The following is a 26,263-nucleotide window of genomic DNA, read 5'->3' on the forward strand; positions in this document are numbered from 1 at the left end:
TTGAAGTCTGTGATTCATGGACATCACCAGTTGCTGGGTGTCTTCTCTGGTGATGCTCTGTCAGGCCTGTATTGCTGCCATCTTTAGCTTATGCTTGTTTTGGGGGCTAGTCCCCTTCAGTTTTCTATTCAGCATATAAAAGGCATGCTCAATTGGGTTCAGATCAGGTGATTGACTTGGCCACTCAAGAATGACAATGCACTTTTAACCACATGCGATTATTTCTATTACAAATCTCAAATTGTACACACACAGTACAGAGGCAAATAAAGAAATGATGGGTCTTTGTCCCAAACATTATGGAGGGCACTGTATCTCTAATCTTCCCCTCCCCGACTCTCAGTCTGAAGAAGTGCGTCGATTCGAAACATCATCCATTCTTTCTCTCCACTGATGCTGACTGAGTTACTCCGACATTTTGAGCCTTTCTTTGGGAAGTAACAGTCCCATATCCCAAGAATAGTGCAGAGGGGGAAGAGATTGTCCCCACAAATGATTTATTTTGCAAGAGAGCTCTGGCCACCTGCAGGGGGGAGAACAGCCAAAACTACCTGCTCTGCATCTGTGGCCAGGGCACCTGCCTGTTGCCTGCAATAACTATCTTTATCCTGGGCTAGTCTCTGTAACACTAGAGGAAGGTTAGCAGTGTTGCCCAACCGCTTTGATGGCTCCCTGCGCACTGCTTCAGGGCCAGACTGACCAAAAACCATCACTGGTCACCACTTTTAATGTGAATAAAGTATCATTGATTCTAGCCAGCTCGTCAATCCAGCCAATGATTTCTAACGACGACAGAGATATCGATACATTCCACAGGAACAAAAAAAACATATTTTTCTCTTTTCAGAAACAACGCTACCTAAAAATAATATAAAACACTGTCTGTCGTAAGTCATAGTATCTGTTCTGTTTTGGGAAGCGCGGCTGGTGTTAAGTAATGAAGCGACCCAGCTGTTCAGAGAGCGTGGTGCTGGACGTAGGCTCGGTTCAGGGCGACTTCAACTCTGGAGCTGCCTTGGCTACACACATCGAGGACAAAGATGAACAGCATCTTCTCCAGGCCGCACACAGGACTGAGGACGTCGCCTGTCAGTGGGCAAATGAAGAATTAATGCTGTCAGCTCTCATAAGTGATGGCAGAATTAGGCCATTCGGCCCATCAAGTCTACTCCGCTATTCAATCATAGAAACAGAAAATAGGTGCAGGAGGAGGCCATTCGGCCCTTCAAGCCAGCACTGCCATTCATTGTGATCATGGCTGATCATCACCTATCAATAACCCGTGCCTGCCTTCTCCCCATATCCCTTGACTCCACTAGCCCCGAGGGCTCTATCTAAACTCTCTCTTAAATCCATACAGTTTTTTCTCACCTCAGTCTTAAATGACCTCCCCTTTATTCTAAGACTGTGTGGCCCCTGGTTCTGGACTCGTCCAACATTGGGAACATTGTTCCTGCATCTAGCTTGTCCAGTCTTTTTATAATTTTATGTTTCTATAAGATACCCCCTCATCCTTCTAAACTCCGATGAATACAAGCCTGATTAGAATACAAGTCTGATTAAACTTCATCAACCTCAGTCCTGAAGGGTTGTATTAATAGAAACATAGAAATTAGGTGCAGGAGTAGGCCATTCGGCCCTTCGAGCCTGCACCGCCATTCAATATGATCATGGCTGATCATCCAACTCAGTATCCCGTACCTGCCTTCTCTCCATACCCTCTGATCCCCTTTGCCACAAGGGCCAGCATTCAAGGTATGCACTTTAGTTTGGTTTTGTCTATTGTCATGTGTACCGAGGTGCACAATCATGGCTGATCGAACTCTTCCCCCTCAACCCCACTCCTATCTTCTCCCCATAACTGCTGATATCTGCATTAATCGGGAATCTATCTATCTGCTGTCTTGAAAAATATCCATTGACTTGGCCTCCACAGCCTTCTGTGGTAATGGATTCCACAGATTCACCACCCTCTTGACTTAAGAAATTCCTCCTTTTAAAGGAACGTCCTATTACTCTGAGGCTATGACCTCTGGACCTCGACTCTCCCACTAGTGAAAACATCCTCTCTCCAAGCCTATCATTCAATGTTACATCGTCTCGTGTGCCCTCGTCAGGAGGTTGAAGACCCGCACGAGCAATTTGAACACATAATCTGCCCACTATCATCATCACAGCGCCTGTGGGATCGTGAGGGTGAGGAGTAGGGGGCATGTGTACAGGGGTAGCACGAGTCCCGGTGAACTGAAGGTGGGGTGGGGGGGCGGGATACACAACCATCATCGCCTGATGAATTAGATGCCAAACACATCGTGTTTCTACATAACAGATTGTCAGAAGATAAGACACAATGCTGCAGTAACTCAGCGGGACAGGCAGCATCTCTGGAGAGAAGGAATGGGCGACACATTGGGTCGGGACCCTTCTTCGGACTAGTTTGAGTTTTACCGTAAGGGGTGAAGGGAAGCAGAAGAGTAAAAGAGATGAAAGCTGCTGCAAGGGATTGCCATTGGCCAACTCCACATCCGTCCCAGGCTCATAGACAATAGGTGCATAAGTAGAGGCCATTCGGCCCTTCGAGCCAGCATTACCATTCAATGTGATCATGGCTGATCATCCCCAATCAGTACCCCGTTCCTGCCTTCTCCCCATATCCCCTGACTCTGCTATCTCTAAGAGCGCTATCTAACTCTCTTGAAAGCATCCAGAGAACCGGCCTCCACCGCCCTCTGAGGCAGAGAATTCCACAGACTGTCAGTGATCTCATGATGCCAGTCACTGAGCTGCCGGCCCCGACCAGCAAACCAAAGTCCATCCCTCTCAATGCAGCAGGCACGGCCCACGGGCCCCCTCTGCTGGTCAGAGACTACCACAGCAAGCATCACTCCCTGCAGGTCTCTAGCGGGGACAGAACTCTGAGAGAGTCTGGAACTCAGGCCCGGTAAATAAAGGCTCAAACAAATCCAGGGAATGCAGGAACCTCGTACACAGGAACACGAGCATGACGGAATGCAGAACTCTTCCCCACGGGGAAGGAGGAATGGGTTTAAGTAGGAACTGCAGATGCTGGAAAATCGAAGGTAGACAAAACGTGCCGGAGAAACTCAGCGGGTGAGGCAGCATCTATGGAGCGAAGGAAATAAGCGACGTTTCGGGCTGAAACCCTTCTTCAGAAATGGGTGACGTTTCGGTCCAAGACCGTTCTTCAGACTAGTGTCAACCCGAAACGTCACCCATTCCTTCTCTCCAGACCCGCTGAGTTACTCCAGCACTGTGTCTATCTTTGGTGTGAACCAGCGTGGGCAGTTCCTTCCTACTCACGGAAGAGTCGGGGCGATCGTAAGAAGAGGGTCAGAGGAATGGTGGAGATAGATGGGAAAATTGATTTTTTATGGAGCATAATCTCCATAGGAAATAGTAGCGGAGAATGTCCCATTTGGGCATTATTGGGAAGGTATTAGTGGATGGTTGGGCCTGTGTTTGGTGAGGGTCAGTGTTTTGGTCGTGGAGGTGGAGGAGGAGGAGATATTTACCAGGAGGCTGTGGGGGGAGCTCTTCAATCTCTGCGTTGCTGCCACCATCCTGCCTCAACGATAGTCCTCCATGAGCTAAAACGTTGATGAAGGAGTTGTCGTGCTTGGCGGGCCACAAATCCCGATGGTCCGACCTGGGATCGGTGGGGAGGAAGATCGTGTCCAAGGACAGCTCGCCGTTCAGCCCTGGAGGGTGAGAAAACACCACGTGAGATTTCCGCCCAACTTTCACGCCCATCACTGCAGGGTTTGGTTCGAACTCCTCTTGGATGAAGGATTGATGTGGAGTTTGGGTCCCTTGTAATTATTCACTATGCGTACCAAAGATCTAGGAGCAGAATTAGGCCATTCGGCCCATCAATAGACAATAGGTGCAGGAGTAGGCCATTTGGCCCTTTGAGCCAGCACTGCCATTCAATGTGATCATGGCTGATCATCCCCAATTAGTACCGCGTTCCTGCCTTCCCCCCATATCCCCTGACTCTGCTATTTTTAAGAGCCCTATCTAGCTCTCTCTTGAAAGTATCCAGAGAGCCGGCCCTCACCGCCCTCTGAGGCAGAGAATTCCACAGACTCACCACTCTCTGTGAGAAAAAGTGTTTCCTCGTCTCCGTTCTAAATGGCTTACTCCTTATTCTTAAACTGTGTGTGGCCCCTGGTTCTGGACTCCCCCAACATCGGGAACATGTTTCCTGCCTCTAACGTGTCCAAGCCCTTAACAATCTCATATGTTTCAATAAGAAAACCTCTCATCCTTCTAAACTCCAGAGTGCACAAGCCCAGCTGCTCCATTCTCTCAGCGTATGACAGTCCCGCCATCCCGGGAATTAACCCTGTAAACCTACGTTGCACTCCCTCAATAGCAAGAATGTCCTTCCTCAAATTAGGGGACCAAAACTGCTCACAATACTCCAGGTGTGGTCTCACTAGTGCTCTGTACAACTGCAGAAGGACCTCTTTGCTCCTATATTCGATTCCTCTTGTTATAAAGGCCATTGGCTTTCTTCACTGCCTGCTGTACCTGCATGGTTAGGGTGGGTTGAGGGAGGATCCTCTGAATATTTTGGAGCCTTGCTACGTACGTTGTCCTTACCTAAAATGGTGACGGTGTAGTAACCACGGCAACACGCTGACTCACACTGTTGCAGCTTCTTGCCAAAATCCGGCCGCACTCCATTGAAACTGGACGGCTGGAGTTCAAATGTGTTGAGGAGCAGGGCCTTGTCCCTCAAGCGGAAGTTGCGGGCCACCATCTCACAGACCTGTCCGCTGTGGGGGAGATGCTGCCGTTTACTCAGGCTGCCGGTCCACGAGCCGCTGCCTGGACACACGCTGGACTCCGTCTCTGTGTCGTCAGAGCTCATGTAGAACTCCATGCAAGCGCTGGCAAAACTGAGATCTAGTGAGGGAGGAAACATCACTTAGTCCATGAGTGCCACTAACTTCACTGCCTGCAGCACATTGTGGGTAGTGATTGCACCGCGCATTCTACACTGTTACAAACAACCACTCTCGCCGAGCATAGAGTCACAGTGTCCTTCCACCCAGCTTGCCCACACCGACTAACATGCCTCCTTCTGCACTTGCCGTGCTTGGCCCATAACCCCAAACGCTGCCTATTTCCTTCGCTCCATAGATGCTGCTGCACCCGCTCAGTTTCTTCAGCACCTTCGATTTTCCAGCATCTGCAGTTCCTTCTTAAACACCCTACAAATTCTCCTATCCATGTACCAATTTTAATGTCTCTTAAATGTTATGATAGTCCCTGTCTCAACGACCTCCTCCGGCAGCTCGTCCCATACACTCGCCACCCTTTGTGTAAAAAAGTTTCCTATTAATTCTTTCTCCTCTCACCTTAAACCTCTGTCCTCTAGGTAAAAGACCGTGCATTTACCCGATCTATGCCTCTTATGATTCTACACACATAAGATCACCCATCATCCTCCTGCGCTCCAAATAATAAAGTCCCTAGCCTGCCCCAACCTCTCCCTACAGCTCAGGCCCTCGAGTCCTGGCAACATCCTCATAAATCTTTCCTGTAACTTGACCAAAACTGAACACAGTATTCTAAATGCGGCCTCACCAATGACTTATAGACTAACCGTAACAATGTGAGGTTATCCACTTTGGTGGCAAAAACAGGAAAGTAGACTATTATCTGAATGGTGGCCGATTAGGAAAAGGGGAGATGCAACGAGACCTGGGTGTCATGGTACACCAGTCATTGAAAGTAGGAATGCAGGTTTCGGGTCGAGACCCCTTTGGATCTCGACACGAAATGTCACCTATTCCTTCATCAGTCTGAAGAAGGGTCTCGACCCAAAATGTCACCTGTTCCTTCGCTCCATAGATGCTGCCTGTCCCGCTGAGTTCTCCAGCATTTTTATCTACCTTCGATTTTTCCAGCATCTGCAGTTCCTTCTTAAACATTCTGCTGTGACCTGCCGTGTTCACAGCTGACATGCTCTATCAACCCTTCCAATATCTCCGGTTTCCCTCTCCCCTGACTGACTCTCAGTGTAAAGAAGGGTCTCGACCCGAAACGTCGCCCATGCCTTCCCTCCGGAGATGCTGCCTGTCCCGCTGCAGTTCCATCCTGCCCAGTACAAACCTTGTTTAGGGGTCGGGTCGACCACTGTATTTTCCGAACAAGTGCGTTTCTGAGTGACATCAGTTTCTCCTTCGCTCGACTCTGTGCTTTCATTTAGCCTGCGTCAAAAACAGAAACAATTAGATGTGAGCACTCTGGTGGTTGACTTGGGCCGTGAGGGGTGAATCAGCCACATTGCCCACATTGTTACAGTACGGGACGTCAGTCATCAGTGTTATGCCAGTGCCACTCTCCCCCTTGCTCATATGTTCTAGGAGTAGAATTAGGCCATTCGGCCCATCAAGTCTACTCCGCAATTCAATCATGGCTGATCTGTCTCTCCCTCTCAACCCCATTCTCCTGCCTTCTCCCCATAACCCCTGACACCCGCACTAATTTAAGAATAAGGGGTAAGCCATTTAGAACGGAGATGAGGAAACACTTTTTCTCACAGTGAGTGTTGAGTCTGGAATTTTCTGCCTCAGAGGGCGGTGGAGGCCGGTTTTCTGGATGCTTTCAAGAGAGAGCTGGATAGGGCTCTTAAAAATAGTGGAGTCAGGGGATATGGGGAGAAGGCAGGAACGGGGTACTGATTGGGGATGATCAGCCATGATCACATTGAATGGCGGTGCTGGCTCATGGGGCTGAATGGCCTCTACTCCTGAACCTATTGTCTATAATCAAATGAGAGTTCCACTGTTCCCCTCAGTCCCACTGCCCTGCAAGACTTTCCAGTACGAGTCCGTATCCAGTCCATCTGACTGGTCCAGAGACACCTCCACCTCAGCAGAGGTTGGACCCCCCCCCCCTCGAGGGAGTCTGGGCGTCAGAGAAGAGACGGGAGAGGGAGCGAAAGCTAAGAGAGAAAGGCCCATGAAGCAAATGGATGCTGAGGGTGGGAGCGGGGAACGTGGGGAGGGAGCAGACAATGCGGGAAAGAGCTGGAAACACGGGCAGGATGAGCGAGGTTGCGGACAAGGTGGGAGGGAGCGGGGAGCGGGGGAGGGAGGTGAGAACGAGGAGGGGGCAGAGAGCGGAGGGTGATGTTACCTCATTTGAGCTGGTCTTTTCCTGTACGTCAACCCTTTCCTTGATCTCATTTGACGTGGTGATGGGGTTGTTTTTTGACTCTGTGAAGTCCTGGTGAAATGGAAGCGACAGTTCGTTAATGGGGCCACACTCGCTGTGGGCTGCCCCCCACGTGCCTGCACGCTGATGTAAAGACCCTGTCCAACGCTGGTCTCACGCTCCTCTCCTTATTCCCCAGACCCCTAACTGTGCAATGCCAGACCTTGAGGCTTGATGGCGTGGATCACACTCCCTACCTGGGGCCTGTGATGGGAGACTCGCTGGTCTGTGACACACCCACTGCTTCAGTAGTTACTTGGCTGACAAAGTGGCTGCTTGGATCATAGAAACATAGAAAATAGGTGCAGGAGTAGAGGCCATTCGGCCCTTCGAGCCTGCACCATCATTCAATTGGATCATCCAACTCAGTATCCCGTACCTGCCTTCTCTCCATATCCCCTGATCCCTTTAGCCACAAGGGCCACATCTAACTCCCTCTTAAATATAGCCAGTGAACTGGCCTCAACTACTTTCTGTGGCAGAGAAGTCCACAGATTCACCACTCTGTGTGAAAAAAAAATTCTCATCTCGGTCCTAAAAGATTTCCCCCTTATCTTTAAACTGTGACCCCTTGTTCTTGACTTCCCCAACATCGGGAACAATCTTCCTGCATCTAGCCTGTCCAACCCCTTAAGAATTTTGTAAGTTTCTATAAGATCCCCTCTCAATCTTCTAAATTCTAGCGAGTACAAGCCGAGTCTATCCAGTCTTTCTTCATATGAAAGTCCTGCCATCCCAGGAATCAGTCTGGTGAACCTTCTCTGTACTCCCTCTATGGCAAGAATGTCCTTCCTCAGATTAGGAGACCAAAACTATACGCAATACTCCAGGTGTGGTCTCACCAAGGCCCTGTACAACTGCAGTAGAACCTCCCTGCTCCTATACTCAAATCCTTTTGCTATGAATGCTAACATACCATTGGCTTTCTTCACTGCCTGCTGCACCTGCATGCCTACTTTCAATGCCTGGTGTACCATGACCTGATCTGATCCCTGTGGATGCTCTTGGCCACGGCGGCAATGGTAAAGGATGGGTATCATAAACCCCTGATCTCTACCTCAATCTCTGCTCCACAAAGTTCCACTTCAAGCCTTTGGCTGCCGACAAAAAGCTCCTGACACCCTAGCTTGAGGAAGTGAACTGCTGAGGCCACGACAAGACTTCTAGACTTTAGAGCGAGTCGGCGTGGAAACAGGCCTTTCGGCCCACCTAGTCCGCGCCAGTCGGTGATATCACTAGCATTATCCTACACACTTGGGACAATTCAATTTTTTACAGAAGCCAATTAATCTACAAATGTAAACACGGTCACAGGGAGAACTTACAAACTCCACACGGTCAGAATCGAACCCGTGTCTCGGGCGCCGTGAGGCAGCAACTCTACCGCTGTGGAACATTGAAGGCTCCCAACGACATGCCCGACTCAGCCACCTTCTAACCTTTTCAAGGTCTCCTAAATCTCCGGTGGCTTTTCCCGAAGTTTCCTCCCACATCCCAGACACATGTGGGTCAACTGATCGCTGTAAACAGTGTGGGAGAGGGATGGACACCGGGAAGAGATGGTGGGAATGTTAAGACAATACAGAATGGGATTAGTGGAGGTGGATGGTTGATGGGTCAGTACAGACAGTTTGGGCTGAAGGTCCTGTATGATCCTAGGACTCCAACGTAAGTAAATAAACCCGACTGCCACCAGCCGCTGGCATCTCTCCGGAGAGAGCAAGGCTCACCTGATGATGGGGATCTCAGGGCTGCGGCTTCTCCCCGTGCCCTGGTAGGACCGGTCAACAACGGGTGACTCGGTGACACCAGCCCGCTTCCCTGTGGAGCCGGTAACGCCAGGCTTGAAGACAAGAACCTCCTGCAAGAAGCAACAACCAGGAGTTACCAGACAAGTGGCGGGCGCTACCCGGCTGTTACCAAGCAACCGACCACAACCAGAGATCAGCGCTGAACTACTATCTACCTCATTGGTCACCCTCGGACTATCCTTGATCGGGCTTTGCTGAACGCAGAGGGCGGTGGAGGCCGGTTCTCTGGATGCTCTCAAGAGAGAGCTAGATGGGGCTCTTAAAGATAGCGGAGTCGTGAGTCTGTGGAATTCTCTGCCTCAGAGGGTGGTGGAGGCCGGTTCTCTGGATACTTTCAAGAGAGAGCTAGATAGGGCTCTTAAAGATAGTGGAGTCAGGGGATATGGGGAGAAAGCAGGAACGGGGTACTGATTGGGGATGATCAGCCATGATCACATTGAATGGCGGTGCTGGCTCGAAGGGATGAATGGCCTCTACTCCTGCACTTATTGTCCATTGTCTAATTAAGTCGTGAAAGTGAGACAGGCCCTTAATGCTCTGGAATGTAACACATCAGGCTGTGTCTGATGTATTATACGTGCTGTTCTATGTTCTATCCAGTTAGAGAGCAGGGGAGGTCTCATCTGAAGGACAGTGCCTGAACAAGTCCAGCGTTCTCTCAGAGTGAATCACAAACTCAAAAGATCTGAAGGGGATCAGAGGCTCACCGCTGGACTTTGTTCTCAGTGAGCGGGGGAGAGGACGATGTCTTCATGCACCACAAGACACCGGGCCTTGACGTGAGAAAATAAGAAACTGCAGATCTCCCCGAGGCAAGACTTGGTCTTGGATGTGGAAAGATGGTGCAGGAACGTGGCGCTGCCCACCGCTGCACCATCGTGTCTGCCCTTGCACCACTGTGCCGCCCTTACGAAACATGCACATGTACACAGAGGCGTACCATCACAAAGCCTCTCTCTCTCTCTCTCTCCATACCCAGGCCAGCGGGCTCTGTGCAGATACACAGTGTGTTTACCTCTCCTCCGTCGGTTCCCAGTGACTTGTACTTCACGCAGCAGATGTGGCCTTGGACGGTGACTCTCCTGTACTCTCTGTAATCCAACTGCTCCAGGAGCTGCTTCAGTTCCCACATGGTGGTCAATGTCGATACACCTGAGGAAACGCCATTTACTCTTTAGCAACTGTTTAAGGCACAACACACCCTGCTCTTGAACAAGGCAGTGGAGTCGGTAAAAAAGTCCCGACTCCGAATCCGAGCTCAACATCAATTTCAGAGACTAAGTAAATCGGAAAAAAACTTGACTACCAATGCATCTAAAGCCCTGTCCCACTGTACGAGTTCATTCATTCAAAGAGTTCTCCCGAGTTTCCCCTGATTCGAACTCGGAGAATTACGATAATAGCCACTGGTGGGTACTCGGGGCTGTTGTGGACATTTTTCAACATGTTGACAAATCTTCACGAGTACCTGCCGTTAGCGTTACGAGCCTCTAAGAGACGTCCCCGAGCTCCGATGTACTCTCTACGTACATTCTACGTGCTACACAAGTTTGATTTTTTTTTTAAACTCGGGAGAGCTCTTGGGTGAACTCGTATAGTGGGACAGGCCCATTACCCTCCCTCCCCTCCATTAGTGGCCAGTGAGTCCAGTGGGTGAGGGAGATGAGGGTGAGAAAGTGATGGCACACTCAGTACAGGCTGCCTCACCGAGCACTTCGTTTCGGAAGTTCCGCTCATTGCAGGGTAGCGGGGGGAAGCTGTAACATCCGCCAATCGGAGTCTTGCTCAGCCTCTCCCTTTCCTTGTCCTTGGTCGTTCGTATCCACTGGATAAACTCCTTCACTTTGGGGTTCTTCACGTAAAGCTTTCCCCGATGGTGACCTAGAGAGGAGCAGCAGAAAATAAACTCAGAGAGAACTCCAGCATGTGGCGCCACCTGGTGGAGGCGAGTGATTTTGACAGCGGGTTTGTAGGTTAATTGTAGCCCCTAGTGCGTAGGGAGCGGCCGAGAAAGTGGGCTAACATGGAACTAGTGGGAACGGGCGATCGATGGTCGGCGTGGACTCAACGGGCCAAAGTGCCTGTTTCCACGCTGTATCTCTAAACTAAAATTATTAGGAAAAGGGGAGATGCAACGAGACCTGGGTGTCATGGTACACCAGTCATTGAAAGTAGGAATGCAGGTGCAGCAGGCAGTGAAGAAGGCGAATGGTATGTTAGCTTTCATAGCAAAAGGATTTGAGTATAAGAGCAGGGAGGTTCTAATGCAGTTGTACAGGGTCTTGGTGAGACCACACCTGGAGTATTGCGTACAATTTTGGTCTCCTAATCTGAGGAAAGACATTCTTGCCATAGAGGGAGTACAGAGAAGGTTCACCAGACTGATTCCTGGGATGGCAGGACTTTCATATGAAGAAAGACTGGATAGACTCGGCTTGTACACGCTAGAATTCAGAAGATTGAGGGGGGATCTTATAGAAACTTACAAAATTCTTAAGGGGTTGGACAGGCTAGATGCAGGAAGATTATTCCCGATGTTGGGGAAGTCCAGAACAAAGGGTCACAGTTTAAGGATAAGAGGGAAGTCGTTTAGGACCGAGATGAGAAAATCATTTTTTACAAAGAGAGTGGTGAATCTGTGGAATTCTCTGCCACAGAAGGTAGTTGAGGCCACAGTTCATTGGCTATATTTAAGAGGGAGTTAGATGTGGCCCTTATGGCTAAAGGAATCAGGGGGTATGGAGAGAAGGCAGGGACGGGATACTGAGTTGGATGATCAGCCATGATCATATCGAATGGCGGTGCAGGCTCGAAGGGCCGAATGGCCTCTACTCCTGCACCTATTTTCTATGTTTCTATGTAAAATAAATTAGAGGGTGCAGCTTTAAAGTGAATGGGGCAAAGAATTGAAATGAGCAAAGCAATATTTGAAGGGCCAAATGGCCTCCTCCTGCACCTATTGTCTATGTTTCCAGAGTGCTGCCTGAGCAGCTGAGATATTACATGGTATGTGTGTTACATACATACCATTGATAAACACCTGACTGTACTTGGTGCTGAAGAGGTGAGGGCACATGGTCTGTCCACTGGCATCGACCACTTTGCCTTCCACCCTGACATTGGTGCACACAAGGAAGGTCACTGCAATCAAACAGAAAAGAACACGTTAGAGGCTTTTGTCTGCATTTTAACAGAATCACTATCTTGATCTCAGCTTGCTAGAAACTTTAGTTTAGCGATAGAGCGGAAACAGGCCCTTCGACCCACCGAGTCCACACTGACCAGCGATCACTATCCCACACACACTCGGGACAATTTACACTTAGACCAAGCCAATTAACCTGCAAACCTGTACGTCTTTGGAGTGTGGGAGGAAACCGAAGATCTTGGAGAAAACCCACGTAGGCTATTAAACCTGGCTCGGACAAAACTCTGATTATTAATAACCCATTATCTGTTATTTGCACTTTATCAGTTTATTTATTCATGTGTGTATATATTTATATTATGGTATATGGACACACTGATCTGTTCTGTAGTCATGCCTACTATGTTCTGTTGGGCTGAAGCAAAGCAAGAATTTCATTGTCCTATACAGGGACACATGACAATAAACTCTCTTGAATCTTGTAAAATATCTCCAACTTTCCGAGCTTCAGGAAGCTGCTACGTGAGTGGCATTGAAAAGACTTGTGGATAGGCACATGTGCAGACAATGACAATAAACAAAACCAAACTAAAGGATGCATGTCTCACCAGTGTTGTCGGAAATGCTGCAGGGGTATATCTGCGCCTGGATCTCCGGTTGGCAAGTGGAGAAAAGCTTCAGCACGAAAGGTTCTGGCGCGGTGCCGTCGGTCAGGTGCACCCAGCGGTAAACCACAAACTCGCCCGCGTGCTCTGCGAGAGGGAGGACACCGTCACAAGCGAGATGACAGGACCGACCAAGCACAGCGGGAGAAAACGGCTTTACAAAATGTAGTTCAGTTACGGCGCGGAAACAGGCCCTTCGGCCCACCGGGTCCGTGCCAGCCAGCGATCATCGACCTGTGTACTAGTTCAAAGCTGCGCAGTGCAGTTGGGACAGTTACAGTTTACAGAAGCCAGCCCAGCCACGTCTTTGGAGTGTGGGAGGAAGCCGGAGCGCCCGGAGGAAGCCCACGGGGTCACGGGGAGAACCTGCAAACTCCTTGCAGACAGCACCCCAGGTCGGGATTGAACCCGAGCCCCCGGTGCTGTGAGGCAGCTACTCTATCGCTGTGCCACCCATATTAATGGACGGCCTCCTAAGTCAAGATTGCACCAGTGTTTCGAACCTAATGCTCTCATTGACTTGCTTTAAGCTACAAAGTCCTTCTGCAGTTGTACAGAGCCCTAGTGAGACCACATCTGGAGTATTGTGTGCAGTTTTGGTCCCCTAATTTGAGGAAGGACATTCATGCTATTGAGGGAGCCCAGCGTAGGTTCACCAGGTTAATTCCCGGGATGGCGGGATTGTCATATGCTGAGAGAATGGAGCAGCTGGGCTTGTACACTCTGGAGTTTAGAAGGATGAGAGGGTATCTCATTGAAACATATAAGATTGTTAAGGGCTTGGACACACTAGAGGCAGGAAACATGTTCCCGATGTTGGGGGAGACAAGAACCAGGGGCCACACACAGTTTAAGAATAAGGAGTAAGCCATTTAGAACGGAGACGAGGAAACACTTTTTCTCACAGGGAGTGGTGAGTCTGTGGAATTCTCTGCCTCAGGGGGTGGTGGAGGCAGGTTCTCTGGATGCTTTCAAGAGAGAGCTAGATAGTGCTCTTAGAGATAGTGGAGTCAGGGGATATGGGGAGAAGGCAGGAACGGGGTACTGATTGGGGATGATCAGCCGTGATCACATTGAATGGCGGTGCTGGCTCGAAGGGCCGAAAGGCCTCTACTCCTGCACATATTGTCGGCAACCATCCACTCCCGGGCTCTGTTGCGTTGTACTACCAAACACTGTTCAGCGTTCTCAAATTGCTTCTGGTACTTTGGCGATTGCTCTCCATTCAGGGAAGCTCCCAGAGGGCCTCATGTGGCAGATGTGGGCCATGCCTGTCCCCCCCCCCCCCAGCAGGAAACAGGTAGATAAGGCGGTCAAAAAGGCTTTTGGCACTTTGGCCTTCATCAGTCAGCGTATTGAGTAGAGAAGTTGGGAGGTCACGTTGCAGCTGTATAAGACGTTGGTGAGGCCGCATTTAGAATATTGTGTTCAGTTCTGGGCACCATGTTTTAGGAAAGATATTGTCAAGCTTGAATAGGTGCAGAAATGATTTACGAAGATGCTGCCAGGACTAGATTGTGTGAGCTATAGGGAGAGGTTGAGTAGGCTGGGTCTCTATTCCTTGGAGCGCAGGAGGATGAGGGATGGTCTTATGGAGGGGAACAAAATCATGAGAGGAATAGATCGGGTGGACGCATAGAATCATTTGCCCAGAGTAGAGAAATCGAGAACCAGAGGATCTTGGTTTAAGGTGCGGGGAGAAAGATTTACACAAAGGTGGTGGGTGTGTGGAACGAGCTGTCAGACGAAGTAGTTGAGGCTGGGACTACAGCAATGTTTAGGAAACATTTAAACAGGTACATGGATAGAACAGGTCGAGGGGTTTTCTGGACCAAACGCAGGCAGGTGGAACTGGGACATGTGGGTCGGCGTGGGCTAGTTGGGCCGAAGGGCCTGTTTCCACACTGTATGGTTCTATGACTGTGGGACAGGGAGTGGCTTTGTCTGGTGGTGAGTCAAATACAGGGAGCAGCAAGTGCCTACACAAGGTGGTGAAGGGATAGATCAACCATATTAATCTCTGTCAATATAGCCTTCACTACATATATTATGCATGATACACATTCCACCATGTAATCCAGTCCTGGATTTGAGTAGGGCCGCAGACACAGATAACAGCCTGCTTGTCCCTTACTTTATAGACAATAGACAACAGGTGCAGGAGTAGAGGCCATTCGGCCCTTCGAGCCAGCACCGCCATTCAATGTGATCATGGCTGATCATCCCCAATCAGTACCCCGTTCCTGCCTTCTCCCCATCTCCCCTGACTCCGCTATCTTTAAGAGCCCTATCTAGCTCTCTCTTGAAAGCATCCAGAGAACCTGCCTCCACCGCCCTCTGAGGCAGAGAATTCCACAGACTCACCCTTCTCTGTGAGAAAAAGTGTTTCCTCGTCTCCGTTCTAAATGGCTTACCAATTTTTCTTAAACTGTGTGTGGCCCCTGGTTCTGGTCTCCCCCAACATCGGGAAAGTTTAGTAGTCAGAAGGTTGTTGCGATGAGTGTGACAGTATGTATTGCTCTCTCTGCATGGGTTTTAATTAATGCTTTGTGGTTCACCTAGTACTTTGTAATGGTTTGATCACAGAAGGGGAAGCGGGCGAGAGAGCGGGGCGACGGGGATGATGGGAACCTGCATGAGTGGTGTTCGGGACGTGTGGTGTTCGGGAGTGAGGAGGTGGGGGAACGGAGGTACGTACCCTGGCTCCGGATGCGCTCTTGCCTCCCGGCAAACGTAACGAGGCCGATCACGTCGCACTGATCTCCCGGGCGAAGCTGCGACAGTTCCTTCCTGTTCCAACAATCAAACCGGATCGGGGTTACACAACATGAGGTTCGCTTCAGGCAAGTTTCAAACCGGGCCAGTCTGGCTGTTGGCCCCCACAGTCTGAGCATTCACCGGACCCACTGGGCCCTAACGGGGGGAGGGAGGGTGGAGACGAGGCCGTCTACTCTGGATGGGGTACGGAACTAATCTCGATGGATGTGGGCAAAAATGCTGGTGAAACTCAACGGATCTATGGAGCGAAGGAATAGGTGACGTTTCGGGTCGAGACCCTTCTTCAGACTGATGGATGTGGAGTGGTTTGGTCAGATTTGGTTTATTGTCACCATGTACCCTACAGGGCACTTGGTTTAGATGAGTGATACAGCGCAGAAACAGATTCTCCGCAGGCATCCTATCGGGCTGCGTGCATCACAAAAAGCTGGAGTAACTCAGCGGGTCAGGCAACATCTCTGGAGAGAAGGAATGGGTGACGTTTCGGGTCGAGACCCTTCTTCAGACTTTTCTACCTTACTGAACCGGGGAGAATGCCAGCCTAGAGGTTATGATACGTATTGGAATCAACAACTTAGTTAGGAGAAGCAATGAGGCCCTGCACTATGAGCTTAGGGAGCTAGGTAGCTGTTTCAAGAGCTACGTTTGTGTCAACGTTTATAGTCCCTCGGATGATTCCGATGCCATAAGGTAGTGAGTATAGGAAAGGAAGGATCAATCAGAGGAATGCATGGCTGAAGGGATAGTACAGGGGAATGGACAGTTGGTTCCATTCAGAAGGTAGACACAAAATGCTGGAGTAACTCAGCGGTTCAGGCAGAGTCTGAAGATGGGTCTCGACCCGAAACGTCGCCCGTTTCCTTCGCTCCGTAGATGCTGCCTCACCCGCTGAGTTTTCCCAGCATTTTTGTCTCCCTTCTCTCCAGAGATGCTGCCTCTCCCGCTGAGTTACTCCAGCATTTTGTGTGTTACCTTCGATTCCACCAGCATCTGCAGTTCTTTCTTACACCATCGGATTGCATCACGGCTTGGTTTGGTCACAGTTCTGCTCAAGAGTGCGGGAGATTGCAGAGAGGCGTGGATGAAGCCCAGTCCATTCACACCCCCACCCCTTATTGCCAAGTGGGAAAGTGCTAGGTACAGACAGAGGTGTACCAAGACAACCTGGTACTCAATCCATCGAAGACGAAAGAGCTGGTCGTTGACTTCAGGAGGAAGAGGAGAGAGGAACCGGCTCCTCTATACATCAAAGGAGACATGGTGGAGAGAGTCACTGGCTTTAAGTTCCTGGGAATAAACATCTCCCAGGACCTTAAATGGCAAATGAACACCGTCACTCTCGTGAAGAAGTCACATCAGCGGCTGTATTTCCTGAGGTCTCTGCGGAGAGCAAATGTCTCGCAGCCGCTGCTGTTGTCCTTCTACCGATGCGCCGTGGAGAGTATCCTCTCCTATGGAATCCTGGTGTGGTTTGCTAGCTGTACTGTGGCTGAGAGGAGGGCGTTGCAGGGAATTATAAAAACTGCGCAGAACATTACAAACGCCCAACTGCCCTCCTTGGATGACATATATAGGGCCCGATGCTTGCGCCGGGCCACAAATATCAAGCAGGACACATCCCACCCTGCCAACCACCTTTTTACTCTGCTACCCTCTGGGAGGCGATTCAGGACTCTGAAGGCTCGCACCGGTAGACTAAAGAATAGTTTCTACCCATGTGCGATAAAAGAGCTAAATTCTTTTAAATTCTTTTAAATTCTTTTAAAATACCTATTTATTTTTTACTAATAAGTGTACATATGTGTCAATGGTTGTCGTGTTTGTATTTTTTTAACCGGAGGAGATGTAATGGAATTTCATTGCACAGTATTGTGCAATGACAATAAACGTATTCATTCATTCATTCATTCATTCAGAGGGGGAGGAGGGAGAGGTAGGAGAGAGCTACCTGGTGACAAAGGTGTACTGCAGCGGCGGTACCTGCCACTCTGCATTCCCAGACGGGTCATTGAAGATGGTAATGTCAGCCGCTGGATTCCTTGTGTTTAAATTCAGTTCTGCAAAGAGCAAAGATCAAAATTTTGTACACAGCATGCCATATCTTTTAGTTAGCAGAAACAAAGAACTGCTGACGCGGGTTTACACCAACGACAGACCCAATGTGCTGGAGTAACTCCAGCGGGTCAGGAAGCATCTCTGGGGGAAAAGGATCGGTGACGTTTCGTGTTGGGACCCTTCTTCATATTGTGTGTAGAAGGTGACCAATCCTTGTGTTCGATCTGTGTCTCGTTTATTCTTTGGCCCACCATCACGCAGAGCAGTTTCTCTCTCTCTCTCTCCACCTTTCATAACCTCCAGCAAAGTCCCACGCAACCTCCTCTGTTCGAAGGCGAACATTCGAATAGCAAGTTTCTCTACCCCATCGGGCAAAAGGTACAGTAGTTTGAAAACGTACACCTCCAGATTCAGGGACAGGTATCATCAGGCAACTCCACACCACACCTTCAAACTACCTTTAATCGGACCTTTCCACTCTTTATCTTGCATTAAACGTTATTCCCTTTATCCCGAATGCTGCAAAAAAAGTCATCTTTTTTTTGTGTGTGTTTTAAAACATTTCGGGACCAGGGTCCCGAACCTTCTAAGGTTCCTACCTTAGAAAGAAGGTAGACACAAAATGCTCCGTTATAGGATCTTTGATCTTTACTCTTTACCTCTATTTATAAACCACACAATCCCATTTGCCTTTTTTTAATCTCAACAGACAATAGGTGCAAGAGTAGAGGCCATTCGGCCCTTCGAGCCAGCACCGCCATTCAATGTGATCATGGCTGATCATCCACAATCAGTACCCCGTTTCTGCCTTCTCCCCATATCCCCTGACCCCGCTATTTTTAAGAGCCCTATCTCGCTCTCTCTTGAAAGCATCCAGAGAATCGGCCTTCACTGAGGCAGAGAAATTTGCTACTTTCAATGAACTATGTATATAGTCTCTTAGTTTTTTGTAGCCCTCGTTGCTGGGAAGATCATTAAAGACCCCTCCCACCCCAACCATGGACTGTTTGCCCTCCTCCCATCAGGGAGGCGGTACAGGAGCCTCAGGTCTCGTACCAGTAGGATGAGGAACAGCTTCTACAATCATACCGTCGCATTGCTGAACTCAGAGTCCCGCCGATAGATTCCTCCGGTCCCTCCGTCCCCATTGTTTAATTATTCTGCATTTTTTATTGTTCTGTATCCTCTTTTTTTTAAATTTCTATATTGCACTACTACGGACTGACGCAAAACTGCATTTCGTTGTACCCATACTCAGTATTTGTGCAATGACATTAAAGTTGAATTGAATTGAATTGAATTGAATTGAAATGTGCCCTCTTGTGGTGATGTTATAGAGGTGCATGAGGGGAATAGATTGGGTTCGGCACACAGTCTCTTGCCCAGAGTAGGGGAATTGTGAACCAGAGGACATGGGTTACAGTACCTAAGGCAGGTTCCATTGTAAGTCCAGGGTCTTGCCCCATCCGAGTGGCATAGCTCTCCTTCACCACATAGTTGTACAGCTGTATCACCATCCCCGGCTCTAGATGTCTGTACCAGTCCATGCAGAAGGAGTTCCACAGCACTAACGTGGCCATCCCTGATTTATCTGCCGCTAGGAATTTGGCCTGTGGGTAGAAATCAGTTTTAGTTTTCCGTTTAGAGATACAGCGCGGAAGCAGGCCCCTTTGGTCCACCAGTCCGCGCCGACCAGCGATCCCCGCACACTAACACTATCCTACACACACTGGGGACAATTTATATTTAAACAAGACCAATTAACCTACAAACCTGTACGTCTTTGGACTGTGGGGTTAGGGTTACCAAAGATTTTGGCGGTGATGGCTCGAAGGGCCAAATGGCCTCCTCCTGCACCTATTTTCTGTATTTTCTATTTCGGAGAAAACCCACAAGGTCACGGGGAGAACGTACAAACTCCGTACAGACAGCACCCGTAGTCGGGATTTGACCCGGGTCTCTGGCGCTGTAAAGCTGCACCAACATGCTGGCCACAAAATAATATTTTATGTTTAAGAAACATTTAGACAGGTACATGGATAGGACAGGATTGGAGGGATATGGGCCAAATGCAGGGAGATGGGACTAGTGTAGATGAGACATATTAGCCGAGGGGCCTGTTTCCAAGCTGTCAGGATCTATATGTCAATAAGACATCGGAACAGAATTAGGCCATTCGGCCCAGCAAGTCTACTCGGCCATTCGATCATGACTGATCTATTTCCCCCTTTCATCCCCATTCTCCTGCCTTCTCCCCATAACCTCTGCAACAGACTGGTTCCACCAAGATGCAGCACAGAATGCCACAGGAGATCCTTCTTCCCTGTGGCTATCAAACTGCGCAACTCCTCACCCTTCTGTCGTGGGGTAGGACAAGACATAGAAACATAGACAATAGGTGCAGGAGGAGGCCATTCGGCCCTTCGAGCCTGCACTGCCATTCGATATGATCATGGCTGATCATCCAACTCAGTATCCTGTACCTGCCTTCTCTCCATACCCTCTGATCCCTTTAGCCACAAGGGCCACATCTAACTCCCTCTTAAATATAGCCAATGAACTGGCCTCAACTACCTTCTGTGGCAGAGAATTCCACAGATTCACCACTCTCTGTGTAAAAAATGATTTTCTCATCTCAGTCCTAAAAGACTTCCCACTTATCCTTAAACTGTGACCTATAGTTCTGGACTTCCCCAACATCGGGAATAATCTTCCTGCATTTAGCTTGTCCAACCTCTTAAGAATTTTGTAAGTTTCTATAAGATCCCCCCTCAATCTTCTAAATTCTAGCAAGTACAAGCCGAGTCTATCCAGTCTTTCTTCATATGAAAGTCCTGCCATCCCAGGAATCAGTCTGGTGAACCTTCTCTGTACTCCCTCTAATGTCTTTCCACAGATTAGGAGACCAAAACTGTACGCAATACTCCAGGTGTGGTCTCACCAAGACCCTGTACTCCCCCCCCCCCCCCCCATCCCCAATCCTGGACTTTCCTACTTTCCTCTCCTCACTTTAATTTAATAATAATAATAATAATGGATGGGATTTATATAGCGCCTTTCTAATACTCAAGGCGCTTTACATTGCATTATTCATTCACTTCTCAGTCACACTCGGTGGTGGTAAGCTACTTCTGTAGCCACAGCTGCCCTGGGGCAGACTGACGGAAGCGTGGCTGCCAATCTGCGCCTACGGCCCCTCCGACCACCACCAATCACTCACACACATTCACACACAGGCAAAGGTGGGTGAAGTGTCTTGCCCAAGGACACAACGACATTATGCACTCCAAGCGGGATTCGAACCGGCCACCTTCCGGTCGCCAGCCGAACACTTAGCCCATTGTGCCATCTGTCGTCCCGATGTATCTTGTTGTGTTTAATGTATCTTGTTGTGTTTTTATGGCAGCTGGTAGACAAATTTCCCTCTGGGATAAATACAGTTCTATTGCATCGTGTTGTATCGTATCATAAGTGCACACCCCGGTCGGTTCCAATCAACAGGGAACAATAACCAGTCGCTACTCACCTGGAATGGACACTCTGCGTATCTGTCAGGCCGTCCATAATGGCAGAGTCGGCACTTGCGAAGGATTCGGACCAGCACTGGTGGGTGGTCTATCCTCTTTTGTGAGATACATCCCTCCAGCTGTCTCAGGCAAATGCTCCCAGCTCCTGTGGATGACCAGAAAAAGAAAGTCACCTCTCATGGGCACCCTTTTCCCTCTCCCATCAGAAGTGTGTAACCAGATTCTGTTAAGGTTAATTTCTTAAAACAGACAACTCACAATAAGTTAGGTAAACCAACGCAAGCTTTACTGATCATTTAGCCGGCGAGAGCGCCAGGGGACACAAAGTCAAGTATGCAACAGATACTTAACCCACCTGGGCCACCACTCTAATGAACAAAGTCAAACAGCAAAGGTACACAAAAATGCTGGAGAAACTCAGCGGGTGCAGCAGCATCTATGGAGCGAAGGAAATAGGCAACGTTTCGTCCCGAAACGTTGCCTATTTCTTCGCTCCATAGATGCTGCTGCACCCGCTGAGTTTCTCCAGCATTTTTGTGTACCTTCGATTTTCCAGCATCTGCAGTTCCTTCTTAAACACAAAGTCAAACAGCATCTTTTTCCAGTATTTTGTAAACTTAGTCACATGTTTATACAGTTGGAGCAATGACACAATCGCAGAGGATACCCATTCAAAGCATTCTTGTCACCAACACAATACTCTTATCACCCTGTGGTTCTGATGAAGCTGAATTTTAGTTAAAATATAAGAAGATATTAAAATAGGTTTCTGGGCTAGCTTACAGCTTATATTTATTGTCAAATTAGGCTTGCCTTATGTTGCGGTGTGTGAGATAATAAATACCATAACATTGTCTCCCAAGTGACAAACAGAGAAGAGCTAGATCTCTTTGAAGTAAGATGCCGTAAACAAAGTGGCCAATGTTATGGGGGAGGAGGCGAGAAAGGAAGAGAGAAACAGCTAGTCACATCTTTGAAGTAAGATGCCATAAACCAAATGGCCTATGTTTATGAAGGACCAAATGACAGAGAGGAAGCAGCGAAAGAGCTAGGGTGATCTCTGTGAAGATAAAATGTCGTAAACCAAATGGCCAATGTTATCTTGTACTATGTAAACAAAAGGCCTTTGATGTGATGCATTCTGTGGAAACCTTTTCCTGTACCTCTGACCATGACTAATGTCTGTGAAATGTGCTAAGGGGACAAAAAAACCCTATTTAAGGCAATGTAATTCTGTTGTTCAGTGAGGTGAACGGAGGACGGTCAAGTGTCTACATTGGTCACTTGACTGGAGTTCTCCCTCCCTTCCATCGGCCGATGTTAAGTAAAGTTGTGAACTGGTCTACCAAACAGTTTGTGTGTTGTCTGTTTATTAAGAAGCAAACCTGGTTTAGTAGTTATAAAAGTAGCTTTTTCAGTTCCATCAATCACAACATTTACAATTCTGTCTTAACAATGTAATCTTCAGTCAAGTTACCCACAGAAGTTCAAGTTTACAGAAGCTACCAACTCCAAAGGAAAGACATCCTCACTCGAGGCTTCTGTCTATAGAAACTAGCACTTTCTCAGGAAATACATCCTCTCTCACAATTGAAATGTTTTTTTTGCCTGGGCAAAACAGGAAGCAGCAAGAATGCAGTTTGAATTTCCTGATTCCCACATCTTCTACAGCACAGAAGCACAAAGCCTCAGTTGCCAAAAACCCAAAGAAGTCAAATTAACAATTAACGGTAGACAAAAATGCTGGAGAAACTCAGCGGGTGAGGCAGCATCTATGGAGCCAAGGATTTAGGCGACGTTTTGGGTCGAGACCCTTCTTCAGACAGGTGTGAGGGTGGGGGGTAGGGGGGGGGAAGAAGAAAGGAAGAGGTGGAGCCAGTGGGCTGAGGGAGAGCTGAGAAGGGGAGGAGAAAGTAAGGACTACCTGAAATTAGAGAAGTCAATGTTCATACCGCTGGGGTGCAAACTGCCCAAGCGAAATATGAAGTCAAATTAATCTTTACTTGATAAAATACCTTACATTATAATTTATATTATATAACTAGGATATTCTCAATTCTGATGCCAGACTGTGATGCACACAATCTTGAAATGTGGCCCCAGTGCAGGACTGAGCATACAGTAGTTCTGGTGGAATGCAAGATCAATGTACTGGCTTAACTGGACATAAAAGTCTACAGACACTTTTTCAGAGGACAAGGAATTCTTCCTACAATCCTGGAGCTAATTCCTATCCCAACAAGTCCACAGAGGATCTGGTCGTTATCTCATGCTGATTGGGGTACAACTTTCCACCAACTAATCCAACGCAGAGTCGAGTCATAGAGTCATACAGCGTAGAAACAAGCCCTTTGACTTGCCACAATTCACCACTCTCTGACTAAAGAAATTTCTCCTCATCTCTTCTAAAGGAACGTCTTTTTATTCTGCGGCTGTGACCTCTGGTCCTAGACTCTCCCACCAATGGAAACATCCTCTCCACATCCACTCTACCCAGGGTGATCGGGGTCAGCACCAAAGATCCTTCAGCAAGCAAGATAGCCCACTCGACGAAAAAGACATATTACGGTCATGGGCAGATTCATGGGTAATTTTCGGACCCATTTCCGTAACCGGCTTCCAGTCTCCGCACCAACGATCCCATAGGATACTAGTGCAGAGACGGAAGCCGGTTACGGAAACATCCTCGTAAAAATAAAACTTATTTGGGGAAAATCTTCTTCTTATTTTTAGAATTATAATTTATTAACACAAACTGTTCCCCCGCAACGTTGATTACACTGCGGGTCGGGTTACTGAAATGGATGAAAAAAAGGCCCACGTTTCGCTCCGTTGCATATTACACGTCAGCCCATTGCATTAAGAAGGAGTGGTCTATCTTGCTCCGCTATAGGATCTTTGGTCAGCACGGATTAGGTGCACCGAAGGGCCCGATTCCAAGCTGTATCTCTAAAGTCTACTCCTATGTCTTACGGACATCGCGGGCCGAAGGGCCTGTTACTATCTCATGCTCAAAGGTTCTGAAACAAACATGGTCAGTGAAAATTATATACGTCAGTCAATGATGCCGGCAGTTGCCGAAAAAAATCAAGTGGGACAGGCCTTCAGAGTTAAAATTATAAAAGGACTGGACAAGCTAGATGCAGGAAAAATGTTCCCAATGTTGGGCGAGACCAGAACCAGGGGCCACACAGTTTTAGAATAAAGGGGAGGCCATTTAAAACTGAGGTGAGAAAAAACCTTTTCACCCAGAGAGTTGTGAATTTATGGAATTCCCTGCCACAGAGGGCAGCGGAGGCCAAATCACTGGATGGATTTCAGAGAGAGTTAGATAGAGCTCTAGGGGCTAGTGGAGTCAAGGGATATGAGGAGAAGGCAGGCACGGGTTATTGATAGGGGACGATCAGCCATGATCACAATGAATGGTGGTGCTGTCTCGAAGGGCCGAATGGCCTCCTCCTGCACCTATTTTTTTCTAAAAAAGTCTTAAGTGACGCGGAAGCAGGTGCTTCTTCACCTTTGGGGTGTTGCGAAGGGGCCGGAGGGTGATCATTGTTGGACTCTGGGAACCAGACATCTCCATAGTAGTCGCTGTTGTCCCAGAGAGGGAGGTAGCTCCGCCTCCTGGCTCTGAGTGGCAGGTCAGGCCCCGCCCACCGCCCCGCCTCGTCGTTCAGGTCCTGCAGCTTCCGGCAGCGCGTCTCCTTTAAGAGGGGCGAGGGAGCGCCGTCGCCATTGGCAACCACCCGGGCCTCCACCACCACGAAGAGCCTGCAGCCGGCGCTGGCCCGCCGCTCGTCGTACTCGACGCCCAGGAGCAGCTGCTCCAGCTCGCAGCCGCAGCGCAGCTCGTTGCGGCGGACCAGCGGGTTGAGGGGAGGCCGCAGCGTCGCCCGGAGCAGCCAGTGGCCGTCGCTCAGGCTCACGTCGTACAGGTCGGCCTCGGGCAGCAGGCCGCAGTCCCGCAGCAGGCCGCCCCCGCTGCTCGGGTCCCGGCGGCATCTCTCCACCGAGAACACGGCCACCGGCCCCTGGCATAAGAGCGACCTAACGGCGGTGGTGGCGGCGCCCAGCAGCGGCGAGAAGGCGCTGGCCGTCTCCCCGCCCTCTGCCATCTTGGTGCAGGGCAACAAGCGGCCGGCTGCCCCGCACTTGACGTCAACGCGTCGCTTCTGACGCGTGAATCGGCGGCGCGGTGACGTCACAAGACCCTCAGTGAAGAGGCCAGCAGCGGCGAGAAGGCGCTGGCCGGCTCCCCGCCATCTTGGTGCAGGGCAACAAGCGGCCGGCTGCCCCGCACTTGACGTCAACGCGTCGCTTCTGACGCGTGACTCGGCGGCGCGGTGACGTCACAAGACCCTCAATGAAGAGGCCAGCAACGGCGAGAAGGCGCCCCGCCCTCCTCTGCCATCTTGGTGCAGGGCAACAAGCGGCCGGCTGCCCCGCACTTGACGTCAACGCGTCGCTTCTGACGCGTGAATCGGCGGCGCGGTGACGTCACAAGACCCTCAGTGAAGAGGACAAGTTGGGTGTTGACCAAGTCAAGAGTATTTTAGAAACATAGAAAATTGGTGCAGGAGTAGGCCATTCGTTCAAGTTCAAGTGGGTTTACTGTCATGTGTCCCTGTATAGGACAATGATATTCTTGCTTTGCTTCAGCACACAGAACATAGTAGGCATTTACTACAAAACAGATAAATGTGTCCATATACCATTATATAAATATATACACACATGAATAAATAAACTGATAAAGTGCAAATAACAGAAAATGGGTTATTAATAATCAGTTTTGTCCGAGCCAGGTTTAATAGCCTGATGGCTGTGGGGAAGTAGCTATTCCTGAACCTGGTTATTGCAGGCTCCTATACCTTCTACCTGAAGGTAGCAGGGAGATGAGTGTGTGGCCAGGATGGTGTGGGTCTTTGATGATACTGCCAGCCTTTTTGAGGCAGCGACTGCGATAAATCCCCTCGATGGAAGGAAGGTCAGAGCTGATGATGGACTGGGGAGTATTTTAGAAACATA

The 26,263-nt window shown here is 49.1% G+C and overlaps 1 protein-coding gene and 1 long non-coding RNA gene across 3 annotated transcripts; both read right to left on the bottom strand.

The window, feature by feature from the left end:
- Positions 1 to 709: 709 nt before the first annotated feature.
- LOC116969424 (RPA-related protein RADX-like) lies at positions 710 to 25,450 on the bottom strand. 2 transcript variants are annotated; one of them, XM_033016309.1, is made up of 15 exons: positions 24,753 to 25,450; positions 21,235 to 21,380; positions 19,135 to 19,318; positions 17,602 to 17,710; positions 15,574 to 15,665; positions 12,819 to 12,962; positions 12,090 to 12,203; positions 10,770 to 10,943; positions 10,078 to 10,214; positions 8,982 to 9,112; positions 7,174 to 7,263; positions 6,145 to 6,242; positions 4,627 to 4,932; positions 3,534 to 3,719; positions 710 to 1,086 (listed from the first exon to the last, which is right to left on the bottom strand). In XM_033016309.1, exons 1-15 carry the CDS (start codon positions 25,348 to 25,350, stop codon positions 956 to 958), a joined length of 2,640 nt encoding a protein of 879 aa, XP_032872200.1. In that variant the 5' UTR covers positions 25,351 to 25,450; the 3' UTR covers positions 710 to 955. The 2 variants fall into 2 exon arrangements, with proteins under 2 accessions (XP_032872200.1, XP_032872201.1); XM_033016310.1 differs by lacking the exon at positions 4,627 to 4,932.
- Positions 23,225 to 24,423, bottom strand: LOC116969426. Its single transcript, XR_004410755.1, has 3 exons — positions 24,410 to 24,423; positions 23,521 to 23,522; positions 23,225 to 23,286 (listed from the first exon to the last, which is right to left on the bottom strand). It is a non-coding gene; the product is annotated as an uncharacterized LOC116969426 (long non-coding RNA).
- Positions 25,451 to 26,263: the final 813 nt, after the last annotated feature.

Source organism: Amblyraja radiata, unplaced genomic scaffold, assembly GCF_010909765.2.
Source record: "Amblyraja radiata isolate CabotCenter1 unplaced genomic scaffold, sAmbRad1.1.pri S43, whole genome shotgun sequence".
NCBI lineage: Eukaryota > Metazoa > Chordata > Chondrichthyes > Rajiformes > Rajidae > Amblyraja > Amblyraja radiata.